Source organism: Hyperolius riggenbachi, chromosome 1 (assembly GCF_040937935.1).
Source record: "Hyperolius riggenbachi isolate aHypRig1 chromosome 1, aHypRig1.pri, whole genome shotgun sequence".
In the NCBI taxonomy this organism is placed as follows: Eukaryota; Metazoa; Chordata; class Amphibia; order Anura; family Hyperoliidae; genus Hyperolius; species Hyperolius riggenbachi.
The window spans coordinates 678,407,997-678,421,221 of NC_090646.1; the positions used below are offsets into that span (position 1 = coordinate 678,407,997).

The 13,225-nt window shown below is 45.8% G+C and overlaps 2 protein-coding genes across 2 annotated transcripts in view; both read left to right on the top strand.

Annotated features, from left to right (window-relative positions):
* LOC137544499 (complement factor H-like) overlaps positions 1-12,405 on the top strand; it is a 200,555-nt gene extending 188,150 nt beyond the window's left edge. The window contains exons 16-20 of the mRNA XM_068265587.1: positions 1,877-1,926; positions 6,530-6,696; positions 10,980-11,067; positions 12,189-12,259; positions 12,361-12,405. Coding sequence (XP_068121688.1) covers positions 1,877-1,926; positions 6,530-6,696; positions 10,980-11,067; positions 12,189-12,259; positions 12,361-12,405 — 421 coding nt within the window. The remainder of the gene's footprint in view (positions 1-1,876; positions 1,927-6,529; positions 6,697-10,979; positions 11,068-12,188; positions 12,260-12,360) is intronic.
* The window catches only part of LOC137561273 (receptor-type tyrosine-protein phosphatase alpha-like), an 86,155-nt gene continuing 85,297 nt past the window's right edge, over positions 12,368-13,225 (top strand). The window contains exon 1 of the mRNA XM_068272538.1: positions 12,368-12,397. The gene's annotated coding sequence lies outside the window, so the exon portion shown is untranslated. The remainder of the gene's footprint in view (positions 12,398-13,225) is intronic.

Sequence of the window (13,225 nt, forward strand, 5' to 3'; positions counted from 1 at the left end):
ACAAAAGTGATGGAAAAGATGTTTCAAGGGGTCTAACACCTGGAGGGGGGCACGGCGGAGTGGGATACACGCCAAAAGTCCCCGGGAAAAATCTGGATGTGACGCAAAGCAGCGTTTTAAGGGCAGAAATCACATTGAATGCTAAATGACAGGCCTAAAGTGCTTTAAAACATCTTGCATGTGTATACATCAATCAGGGAGTGTAATTAAGGTACTGCTTCACACTGACACACCAAACTCACCGTGTAACGCACCGCAAACAGCTGTTTGTGTAGTGACGGCAGTGGCGGGTTCACTGAACAGAACAGGTATGCAGTGGCGGGTTCACTGAGCAGTACAGGTATGCAGTGGCAGGTTCACTGAACAGGTATGCAGTGGTGGGTTCACTGAACAGGTATGCAGTGGTGGGTTCACAGAACAGGTATGCAGTGGCAGGTTCACTGAACAGGTATGCAGTGGTGGGTTCACAGAACAGGTATGCAGTGGCAGGTTCACTGAACAGGTATGCAGTGGTGGGTTCACAGAACAGGTATGCAGTGGCAGGTTCACTGAACAGGTATGCAGTGGTGGGTTCACAGAACAGGTATGCAGTGGTGGGTTCACAGAACAGGTATGCAGTGGCAGGTTCACTGAACAGGTATGCAGTGGTGGGTTCACAGAACAGGTATGCAGTGGTGGGTTCACAGAACAGGTATGCAGTGGTGGGTTCACAGAACAGGTATGCAGTGGTGGGTTCACAGAACAGGTATGCAGTGGTGGGTTCACAGAACAGGTATGCAGTGGCAGGTTCACTGAACAGGTATGCAGTGGTGGGTTCACAGAACAGGTATGCAGTGGCAGGTTCACTGAACAGGTATGCAGTGGTGGGTTCACAGAACAGGTATGCAGTGGCAGGTTCACTGAACAGGTATGCAGTGGTGGGTTCACAGAACAGGTATGCAGTGGCAGGTTCACTGAACAGGTATGCAGTGGTGGGTTCACAGAACAGGTATGCAGTGGTGGGTTCACAGAACAGGTATGCAGTGGTGGGTTCACAGAACAGGTATGCAGTGGCAGGTTCACTGAACAGGTATGCAGTGGTGGGTTCACAGAACAGGTATGCAGTGGCAGGTTCACTGAACAGGTATGCAGTGGTCTCACTGAACAGAACAGGTATGCAGCCAGGAACAAGCTAAGCCTAACTAATCTTTCCCTATGAGAGACAGTCTGCAGCAGCTCGCCCTACTCTCACTAATGCAGGCACACGAGTGACCGTAATGGCCGCCGCTGCCTGCCTTATATAAGGGGGGTGGGGCTCCATGGGGCTAGTGTAGCCTAATTGGCTACACCGGGCCTGCTGACTGTGATGTAGAGGGTCAAAGTTGACCCTCCATGGTGCATTATGGGGCGAACCGAACTTCCGCAAAGGTTCGCCTGCGGGACGCGAACGCGAACCACGGAAGTTCGCATGGAACCGTTCGCAGGCGAACCGTTCGGCCCAACTCTATTCAGAACTTATAAAGACTTCACACTTCATTTTCAGCCAGGTAGCATGTATAAATAAGTGCATAATGTGTGTCAAACTAGACTATTTGTGGTTTACAGTCAGTGAATTCATAGAACATGCATACGTCTTATTCATTAACTTCATTCATGAACTGATGAAGTGACTTCTAGAGGTCATGCGATGTCTACTCAAACACATACGTGTTCTATTGATTTTTATTCTGATAAAATACCATAGCTGGGATACATGGCAACCTTTACAGATGTCTGAATACCCAGAGATGCCTCAGGAAATGTCCCTCACCATGATGCTGGATCTGCCATGTTATTGCCAAAGGATTGTATTGACCATGCGCAATTCACGATAACTGTCCCATTTATTTCTTCACAGGAAACCAGTGAGGTCCTCTGACATCCCGCTAAAGGCTCCAGCTGGGCTGGGTAGGTGGGAAATTGGAGTTCTTCTTCGTAAGATATAGAGCTGAAGATAATGAGTGGTCAACCAATAAAGCAGCCAAGCTGTTTCACTGTAGAACTTCCTTTTTCATACACATAGTTAGATGTTGAAGGCTGAAGTCTGACAGACTGAGGCCTTACAGAGTTCTGATGTCTGATAAAGTGAGTCCTGAGGTCTGGTGGAGTGAGGTCTGAGGTCTGATAGATTGAGGTCATACAGAGTGAGTCCTGAGATCTGATGGAGTGATGTTTGAGGTCTGATAGACTGAGGTCTTACAGAGTTCTGATGTCTGATGGAGTGAGGTCTGAGGTATGATAGACTGAGGTCTTACAGAGCGAGTCCTGAGGTGTGATATAGTGAGGTCTGATGTTTGATAGACTGAGGTCTTATGGAATGAGTCCTGGGGTATGGTGGAGTGAGGGCTGAGGCCTTATAGACTGCGGTCTTACGGAATGAGTCCTGAGGTGTGATGGAGTGAGGTCTGATAGACTGATGTCTTACAGAGTGAGTCCTGAGGTGTGATAGAGTGAGGGCTGATAGACTGAGGCCTTGCAGAGTTCTGATGTCTGATAAAGTGAGTCCTGAGGTGTGATAGAGTGAGGGCTGAGGTGTGATAGACGGAGGTCTTACAGAGTGAGTCCTGAGGTATGATGGAGTGAGGGCTGAGGTGTGATAGACGGAGGTCTTACAGAGTGAGTCCTGAGGTGTGATAGAGTGAGGGCTGAGGTGTGATAGACGGAGGTCTTACAGAGTGAGTCCTGAGGTGTGATAGAGTGAGGGCTGAGGTGTGATAGACAGAGGTCTTACAGAGTGAGTCCTGAGGTGTGATAGTGTGAGGGCTGATAGACTGAGGTCTTACAGAGTTCTGATATGAGTCCTGAGGTATGATGGAGTGAGGGCTGAGATGTGATAGATGGAGGTCTTACAGAGTGAGTCCTGAGGTGTGATGGAGTGAGGTCTGATAGACTGAGGTCTTACAGAGTGAGTCCTGAGGTGTGATGGAGTGAGGTCTGATAGACTGAGGTCTTACAGAGTGAGTCCTGAGGTGTGATAGTGAGGTCTGATAGACTGAGGTCTTACAGAGTTCTGCTATCTGATGGAGTGAGGTCTGATAGACTGAGGTCTTACAGAGTGAGTCCTGAGGTGTGATAGAGTGAGGGCTGATAGACTGAGGCCTTGCAGAGTTCTGATGTCTGATAAAGTGAGTCCTGAGGTGTGATAGAGTGAGGGCTGAGGTGTGATAGACGGAGGTCTTACAGAGTGAGTCCTGAGGTATGATGGAGTGAGGGCTGAGGTGTGATAGACGGAGGTCTTACAGAGTGAGTCCTGAGGTGTGATAGAGTGAGGGCTGAGGTGTGATAGACGGAGGTCTTACAGAGTGAGTCCTGAGGTGTGATAGAGTGAGGGCTGAGGTGTGATAGACAGAGGTCTTACAGAGTGAGTCCTGAGGTGTGATAGTGTGAGGGCTGATAGACTGAGGTCTTACAGAGTTCTGATATGAGTCCTGAGGTATGATGGAGTGAGGGCTGAGATGTGATAGATGGAGGTCTTACAGAGTGAGTCCTGAGGTGTGATGGAGTGAGGTCTGATAGACTGAGGTCTTACAGAGTGAGTCCTGAGGTGTGATGGAGTGAGGTCTGATAGACTGAGGTCTTACAGAGTGAGTCCTGAGGTGTGATAGTGAGGTCTGATAGACTGAGGTCTTACAGAGTTCTGCTATCTGATGGAGTGAGGTCTGATAGACTGAGGTCTTACAGAGTGAGTCCTGAGGTGTGATAGAGTGAGGGCTGATAGACTGAGGCCTTGCAGAGTTCTGATGTCTGATAAAGTGAGTCCTGAGGTGTGATAGAGTGAGGGCTGAGGTGTGATAGACGGAGGTCTTACAGAGTGAGTCCTGAGGTATGATGGAGTGAGGGCTGAGGTGTGATAGACGGAGGTCTTACAGAGTGAGTCCTGAGGTGTGATAGAGTGAGGGCTGAGGTGTGATAGACGGAGGTCTTACAGAGTGAGTCCTGAGGTGTGATAGAGTGAGGGCTGAGGTGTGATAGACAGAGGTCTTACAGAGTGAGTCCTGAGGTGTGATAGTGTGAGGGCTGATAGACTGAGGTCTTACAGAGTTCTGATATGAGTCCTGAGGTATGATGGAGTGAGGGCTGAGATGTGATAGATGGAGGTCTTACAGAGTGAGTCCTGAGGTGTGATGGAGTGAGGTCTGATAGACTGAGGTCTTACAGAGTGAGTCCTGAGGTGTGATGGAGTGAGGTCTGATAGACTGAGGTCTTACAGAGTGAGTCCTGAGGTGTGATAGTGAGGTCTGATAGACTGAGGTCTTACAGAGTTCTGCTATCTGATGGAGTGAGGTCTGATAGACTGAGGTCTTACAGAGTGAGTCCTGAGGTGTGATAGAGTGAGGGCTGATAGACTGAGGCCTTGCAGAGTTCTGATGTCTGATAAAGTGAGTCCTGAGGTGTGATAGAGTGAGGGCTGAGGTGTGATAGACGGAGGTCTTACAGAGTGAGTCCTGAGGTATGATGGAGTGAGGGCTGAGGTGTGATAGACGGAGGTCTTACAGAGTGAGTCCTGAGGTGTGATAGTGTGAGGGCTGATAGACTGAGGTCTTACAGAGTTCTGATATGAGTCCTGAGGTATGATGGAGTGAGGGCTGAGATGTGATAGATGGAGGTCTTACAGAGTGAGTCCTGAGGTGTGATGGAGTGAGGTCTGATAGACTGAGGTCTTACAGAGTGAGTCCTGAGGTGTGATGGAGTGAGGTCTGATAGACTGAGGTCTTACAGAGTGAGTCCTGAGGTGTGATAGTGAGGTCTGATAGACTGAGGTCTTACAGAGTTCTGCTATCTGATGGAGTAAGGTCTGATAGACTGAGGTCTTACAGAGTGAGTCCTGAGGTGTGATAGAGTGAGGGCTGATAGACTGAGGCCTTGCAGAGTTCTGATGTCTGATAAAGTGAGTCCTGAGGTGTGATAGAGTGAGGGCTGAGGTGTGATAGACGGAGGTCTTACAGAGTGAGTCCTGAGGTATGATGGAGTGAGGGCTGAGGTGTGATAGACGGAGGTCTTACAGAGTGAGTCCTGAGGTGTGATAGTGTGAGGGCTGATAGACTGAGGTCTTACAGAGTTCTGATATGAGTCCTGAGGTATGATGGAGTGAGGGCTGAGATGTGATAGATGGAGGTCTTACAGAGTGAGTCCTGAGGTGTGATGGAGTGAGGTCTGATAGACTGAGGTCTTACAGAGTGAGTCCTGAGGTGTGATGGAGTGAGGTCTGATAGACTGAGGTCTTACAGAGTGAGTCCTGAGGTGTGATAGTGAGGTCTGATAGACTGAGGTCTTACAGAGTTCTGCTATCTGATGGAGTGAGGTCTGATAGACTGAGGTCTTACAGAGTTCTGATGTCTGATGGAGTGGGGTCTGATAGATTGAGGTCTTACAGAGCGAGTCCCGAGGTGTGATATAGTGAGGTCTGATGTTTGATAGACTGAGGTCTTACAGAATGAGTCCTGGGGTATGGTGAAGTGAGGTCTGAGGTCTGATAGATGGAGGTCTTACAGAGTGAGTCCTGAGGTCTGATGGAGTGAGGTCTGATAGACTGATGTCTTACAGAGTAAGTCCTGAGGTCTGATGGAGTGAAAGGCTGAGGTCTTACAGTGTATGTGCTGAGGTCTGATGGAGTGAGGGCTGAGGTCTAACTGACACAAAACAGCTGCATTAGTAACCACAAGCATGGTGGAAGGAGGAGGAGATATGAAATATATATTATAAATATTTCACTAATTACAGCAAGCCTTATAGCGGGGATTCTGAGAAATGTCCCTACATTAGATATTGTATTGGAATAAGCAATAGTAATAGTAATAGTAGTAGTAGTATCTTGTTTACATACTATTGTATTCTATGGTTGGAGGGAGGGGGAGAAGGGGGCATAAGGCTAAATTATTTCTGAGCGCCACTGAAACCCAATGGGGGAATATTTTTAAAGGGGGAAACACTTGTAAGGAGGGCCACAGGGCCTGAATCATAGGGAGACGCTGCACCAGGTTAAAGATATAACATATTATAAAGGGGCACATTAGTTGAAGAAGGCACAAACGTACACTTGTTATAATGAGCACACATTTTAGATAGGAGTAATGGCTGCTGCATTTGTCATTTAAGGGGTCATGGCCGCTGCATTTGTCACCAAGGGCTCGTAGCTGCTGTCCCAAGTGATAAACGCAGTAGCTGAGAGCCCTGGAGGACAAGATGTGTCAGACTTTTCTTTCTGTAAGCAATGTTGCTAGCACACCGGGTGCTTCTCTGTTAGGTGTCAAACATTTGCTGCAAGAATAACACTGATAATGATCAAAGCTGCCCTCACATGTGATAATGAATAAGAAAAACTGTATTTAACACTTTATTAGAATGAGTTTTGTGTGACAGTCAGAAGGGTTCTCTCTACCAGTCAGAGAGCTGCTCATGGGGAGAGGGGTCTTCAGTTTCTTTACATAGCACCTGTATGTTCATTTGATATGATATGAGTCATTTTTCCATATAGTTTTTAATAATAATATTGTGCTCTTGTATGTGGCAGACAGTACAAAGTTACTCACTCTTCCATGGAAGAAGAAAGACATCTCCGTCCGTCATTTCCTGGCGGTTGTGAAAAATTTCCATATGAAGGAAACACAGGACTATGTTGAAGATAATGAGGAGAAAAATTCCAATATTTCACCTGTTGGACGGTACCTGGAATACACAGTAAGGAGATAAAGAATTAGATTTATCAGTCGATAACTCTTTGTCCACTTTGACAAAGGCTGTTGCCATTGAGTGAATATTATTATTATTATCATTATTATCAATAATAATAATAATAATAATTGTATTTATAAAGCGCCAACATATTACGCAGCGCTGGACAATAAATATATACAATAATACAAGGATGACAGACATAACAAGGTTATACAACATAGAACAAAGTTATACATGCAAATTGTACAAAATACATGATCATGCAATATGGGCTGGTTAGGTAGTTCCAGTAATACAAGTACGAGGCAGTCATAGGAAAGGAACACACAATCATGTAGAATACACTAGGGAAAGGGAGAGGGTACAAGATACATGATCATGTGATTTGGGCTGGTTAGGCAGGCCTAGTAATACAAGTATGAGGCTGTCATAGGAAAGGAGCACACAATCATGTAGAATACACTAGGGAAGGGAGAGGGTACAAGATACATGATCATGTGATTTGGGCTGGTTAGGCAGGCCTAGTAATACAAGTATGAGGCTGTCATAGGAAAGGAGCACATGATCATGTAGAATACACTAGGGAAGGGAGAGGGTACAAGATACATGATCATGCGATATGGGCTGGTTAGGTAGGCCCAGTAATACAAGTACGAGGCAGTCATAAGAAAGGAGCACACAATCATGTAGAATACACTAGGGAATGGAGAGGGTACAAGATACATGATCATGTGATTTGGGATGGTTAGGTAGGCCCAGTAATACAAGTACGAGGCAGTCATAGGAAAGGAGCACACACTCATGTAGAATACACTAGGGAATGGAGAGGGTACAAGATACCTGATCATGTGATTTGGGCTGGTTAGGCAGGTCCAGTAATACAAGTACGAGGCAGTCATAGGAAAGGAGCACATTATCATGTAGAATACACTAGGGAAGGGAGAGGATACAAGATACATGATCATGTGATTTGGGCTGGTTAGGCAAGTCCAGTAATACAAGTACGAGGCTGTCATAGGAAAGGAGCACACGATCCTGTAGGATACACTATTGGAGGGAGAGGGTACAAGATACATGATCATGTGATTTGGGCAGGTTAGGTAGGTCCTGTAATACAAGTACGAAGCTGTCATAGGAAAGGAGCACACGATTATGTAGAATACACTAGGGAAGGGAGAGGGTACAAGATACATGATCATGTGATTTGGGCTGGTTAGGTAGGTCCAGTAATACAAGTACAGGCAGTCATAGGAAAGGAGCACACGGTCATGTAGAATACACTAGGGAAGGGAGAGGGTACAAGATGCATGATCATGTGATTTGGGCTGGTTAGGTAGGGCCAGTAATACAAGTACAGGCTGTCATAGGACAGGAGCACACCATCATGTAGAATACACTAGGGAAGGGAGAGGGTACAAGATGCATGATCATGTGATTTGGGCTGGTTAGGTAGGTCCAGTAATACAAGCAGAGGCTGTCATAGGAAAGGAGCACATTATCATGTAGAATACACTAGGGAAGGGAGAGGGTACAAGATACATGATCATGTGATTTGGGCTGGTTAGGCAGGCCCAGTAATACAAGTACGAGGCTGTCATAGGAAAGGAGCACACCATCATGTAGAATACACTAGGGAAGGGAGAGGGTACAAGATACATGATCATGTGATTTGGGCTGGTTAGGCAGGCCCAGTAATACAAGTACGAGGCTGTCATAGGAAAGGAGCACACGATCATGTAGAATACACTAGGGAAGGGAAAGGGTACAGGATACATGATAATCTGATTTGGGCTGGTTAGGCAGGCCCAGTAATACAAGTACGAGGCTGTCATAGGAAAGGAGCACACGATCATGTAGAATACACTAGGGAAAGGAGGACCCTGCCAGAGGCTTACAATCTAAAGGGGTGGGGTGGAAACACTAGGTGGGGCTGTGAAATAAATATTCAGTAACGTACTGTGTGGTAGGGGGTGGGTAGGCCATCAAATAGGGCAGAAGTCAGACTGAAGGTGATTGTGTTGGTGTTGAGCTGACAAAATAAGTCAGTGAAATGAGTGAACATGTTGCTCAAGTAGTGTGGAGAAAAAAGAAGAAGAGAGATGGGCCTGTAGTTGGGGAGGGCAGTGGAGTTTACAAAACACCCACTTTTGCATAGCCCTGGTTGTTAGCTTTTCACGATGGAGACATTTGTGGCCTTTTTCAGATGTCCTGACTCTTCTGGGGCTATGCACAAAAAAAATGGCTTGCAAACAAAGGCATAGGCTTGAGAATAATGGATTGTTGTGCATCCAGTTTGTTATCAAATGCATAGTCCCTCTTTTGGAGAGACTGTCCCTCTGTGGGAGGCCTGTCCCTCTGTCCCTCTTTCCTCCTCATTTGTCCCTCTTTCTATGTAAATATATATATTTCTCTACTAAAAATGTGTTTCATTGACTCTAAACTTAATTCCCAACCATTACATTATTTACTACTCATTTTAAGATGTTACTATGAAGGAAAATGAACCAGTGTGGTTCGAATTATAAAACAACATATTTTTCTCATGAAATCTTTATGGTATGCGTGAATAGGGGTGTGTCGAAGGGCGTGGTCAGGGGTGTGGCAGGGGCATGGCTTAAGTGTCCCTCTTTCTCAACTCAACTCAAAGTTGGGAGGAATGCAAATGACACATATGTGACCTCATTTTAATCATAACGAGTTGTAGAATAAGTGTTGATGTGTCTTATAGCTTGCACCCCTGTCACATAAAAAATATATAGGGACAAACTCAATCCATCATTCAAAAAAAAAAACAATGAATGTCATTTTAAAAACTATGATCAAACTAAGTCCGTTAGCTTAGGGGAATGAAGAGCTGCAATGTGAAAATTCTTCTCGTCCATAATGTGAAAACAACCAATTAGCTGAAAGAAGCGTGAATATGAGTAGGTTGTGGTCAAATAGTGTGAATGGGGAGTTTATGAAGTTGAATAGGGAACTGCAGTATGTGGGTATTAACATAAATCACAGTGGAGGACCACTGAGGGCAAGGGAGGTGGAGAGTGACAGGAAGCAAAAGAATTTTCGGTGTCAATGGGGATAATAAAGTCTCTAGTAATCAGGGCCGGATTTGTACTCTTTACCTCCCAAGGCTACTGTCACCAGCCTCCCCCCTTTCAGTATAGGTAGTAAGATTACCCCTCAATGCAAATGTGCACAGAGAGCAGGCAGCTAGCAGTAGAATGCCGCCGTCAGGCACTCGCCTGATCTCCCTGCATTGCAGCATTTGCAAGCTTGAAAATGCTGCACCAGTTAGCCTGCTGCTTTGGTGCCCTTGCTCCTGTGGTGCCCTAGGTCATGGCCTAAATCCGGCCCTGCTAGTAATAACTGAGAGAATGTCAGTGGACAGGAGGGCAAGGTATGAACTGACATGGCTCTGTGGGTAAAATTTGATACAATTAATTTAACTTTGCCTTTTTTTTTTTGCATGTTTTTTTTTAGTTGGGGTTGGCTTTTAGTCCTCTACAAAATACCTTAAAGGACAACTGAAGTGAGGGGGATATGGAGGCTGCCATATTTGTTTCCTTTTAAAAAATACCAGTTGCCTGGTTATCCTGCTGATCCTCTGCCTCTAATACTTTCAGTCATAGCCCCTGAACAAGCATGCAGTATATCAGGTGTTTCTGACATGAATGTCAGATCTGACAAGATTAGCTGCATGCTTGTTTCTGGTGTTACTCGGCCACTACTGCAGCCAAATAGACCAGCAGGGCTGCCAGGCAACCGGTATTGTTTAAAAGAAAATAAATATGGCAGCCTCCATGTTCTCCTCACTTCAGTTGCCCTTTAAAGTGGAGCTGAACTCTTGCACAGGACAGAAGGAAAACACAGAGAAATGCACCCTGTATGTATTTAGAGAGTTTAGCCTGTCTACTTCCCCCTCATCTGTGACTAATCACAAGCTGTAATTTTATCTCTCAGCTGTGTCAGCTGGCTGCCATGATAAACACATAAGCTAATTGGTAAACGCAGGATGTTAACCCTATGTCTGCTTCCATGAAAGCAGGAAGTTGATACACTGCAGATTTATTGCAGGAGTTGTATCAGCTGTAACAAAGAAATGTTTTCCTTTAAAGGTTATTATGCTGCTGCTTATCTCTCAGAGCAGAGAGGAAGTTCTGAGTTCAGGTCCGCTTTAAGGGAGCCATTAAGATTTTAGGGATCTTGTCCTGGTGTTTTCTATTCATGGTTACTGGCAGCAGTATTGGTCTGCCTCTGAGTAATGTCTGTACTGTATCCTCATGCAGGAATTCCCATCCGGCCTGGTGCACCCCTGTACTGTGGCCCAGTCTGAGGAAAACCAGCCGAAAAATCGCTACAGAAAGGTTCTGCCGTGTGAGTACCGCCATATATCACGTTATGTGCGCTCACTCACAACACGTTCATGAAAGTACATCTCCAATTATGAAGCCATGTTGCAGTGCAGGTCTATACGCACCTCACCTCACCCCTCAACACTGCGGAACTATATCTCATAAGCACAAATTCAGCAAATACCAGGATTTTGGGGGCTCCTCAGAGTGATCATGTGATCCATAACACTCCTTTTCCTTGTCCAGTGACTGGTGAGCTCACTCCCTCATGGCACTCATTTGGGGCCCGTCATCAGAACTCTGTTCCCCCCACCCTGTTGTCCTTCATGCATACTCCCATTCAACCCCATGAAATGTAAGAGGGGTAGATGGCAGCTTAGCCACCCCATCCTCTGGAGTCCTGATTGGGAGAGGTGGTCAGTGACAGCTGGACCACACCATCCTCTGGAGTCCTAATAGGGAGGGGTGGTAATTGTAAGATTGGCTACACCCTTCTCTTAATATGGAGGGGTGGTCAGTGGCAGCTTGGCGACACCATTCTCTGGAGTTCTGATAGGAGCAGTGGTAAGTAGCGAATTAGCAACATCATCCTCTGGAGTGGTCAGTAGTGATCAGTAGCAGATTGGACATACCTCCTCTGAAGTGTGTTAGGAAGGGGTGGTCAGTGCAAGCTCGACAACACCATCCTCTGGAGAACTGATAGGGAGGGGTGGTCAGTAGCAGATTAGTTACACCATCCTTTGGAGTCTTGATAAGGAGGAGTTGTCAGTGGCAGCTCTGCTACACATTCTCTGAAGTTCTGATATGGAGGGGTGGTCAGTGGAAGCTCAGCCATAACATCGTCTGAAATCTTGATAGGAAGGCGTGGTTAGTGGCAGTTCAGCCACACTATCCTCTGGACTCCTGACACGGAGGGAAGCTCTGCTACACCATCCTCTTAAGTTCTGATGCTAAGGGGTGGTCAGTGGCAGTTTGGCCGCCTCATCTGAATTCTGAACAGAAGCATGGTGAGTGGTGAAGATGGCCATTAGTGTGATCAGGAGTACCAATATTTCTGTATTTGTTGCTCTGTCTGCTGCCTGTTTTGTTGCTCATTATACGTGTTACTGGGCAGACCATTATTTGCTTCTCTCTTGGCTGCAGATGATGAGTCTCGGGTGAAGCTGAGGTCCAGTCCTTCTGGATCAGATTATATAAATGCCTCCTACATTCATGCAAGTATTTGGCTCCACTTGGGGTTATTATATGCCTACATAAGCCTACATGCTGAACAATAATATATTTATCTAATCATGTCTTATGTCTTCTCTTCCAGGGCTATAAGGTGCAGAAATCTTACATAGCAACACAAGGTGAGTAACAAGGATTTTTACCAGGATCAAGTTTATGGAACCCAAAGAGCCAGGTTTATGGAAAACCCGAGGCACATATACATATACATATACTATGGGCCCAACATAAGACAAGTACTGTGGGCATGATTTCCTAAAGCTGCACTACAGTAGGTAGCAATGTCTTAGCATTGTGTAAGGAGATAGAAGTGTGGTGTGCTGGCACAGGCTCCACACTTGGCACTTCAGACAGCACATTGGCCAATCACAAACTGACTCCCACGTATCGCTGTTCTCCTGACAATGGCTGAAGTGTTTCCAACTAGTTAGTGGTAAGGGCACTACTTTTGCATGCCAAGACATGCAGGGATGCCATAAAACGCTAGCATTTCTGCAACATCTTTTTCAGAGATGTAGATAAAACATTTCTGCAAGCTTGGAAAAATCTTACTTTTTTATACAAAGCCAATGGCATGCTCCCACCAGAAGCCTTGCTAAACACCTTATCCCCATACAGGAATGAATGGCAGGGTGGCCAGAAAATTCAACTAAATTCCACTACTTTGAATTCAATCACAGTGATTTGTTTTGGTGCAAATGATTGGACCAATAGGAAGCCTCGTCAGGGAATTCAAACATGTCCCTTAGTGTTGTGACGAGGGGTGGTAGTTGAGTAAGTGGGGCTCTAGAGGCACAACTTTTGTTCTCTAGTGTTCCTCACTGTTCCCACACTCAGCAGAACCTTACTAAATGAGTCCCAATGTGCAATGTATCATAGAGAACTAAAGGCGACTCTGAACACTTCCAGATTCTTTTATCTCACATTTTCTCTCTGTATATACATTTATC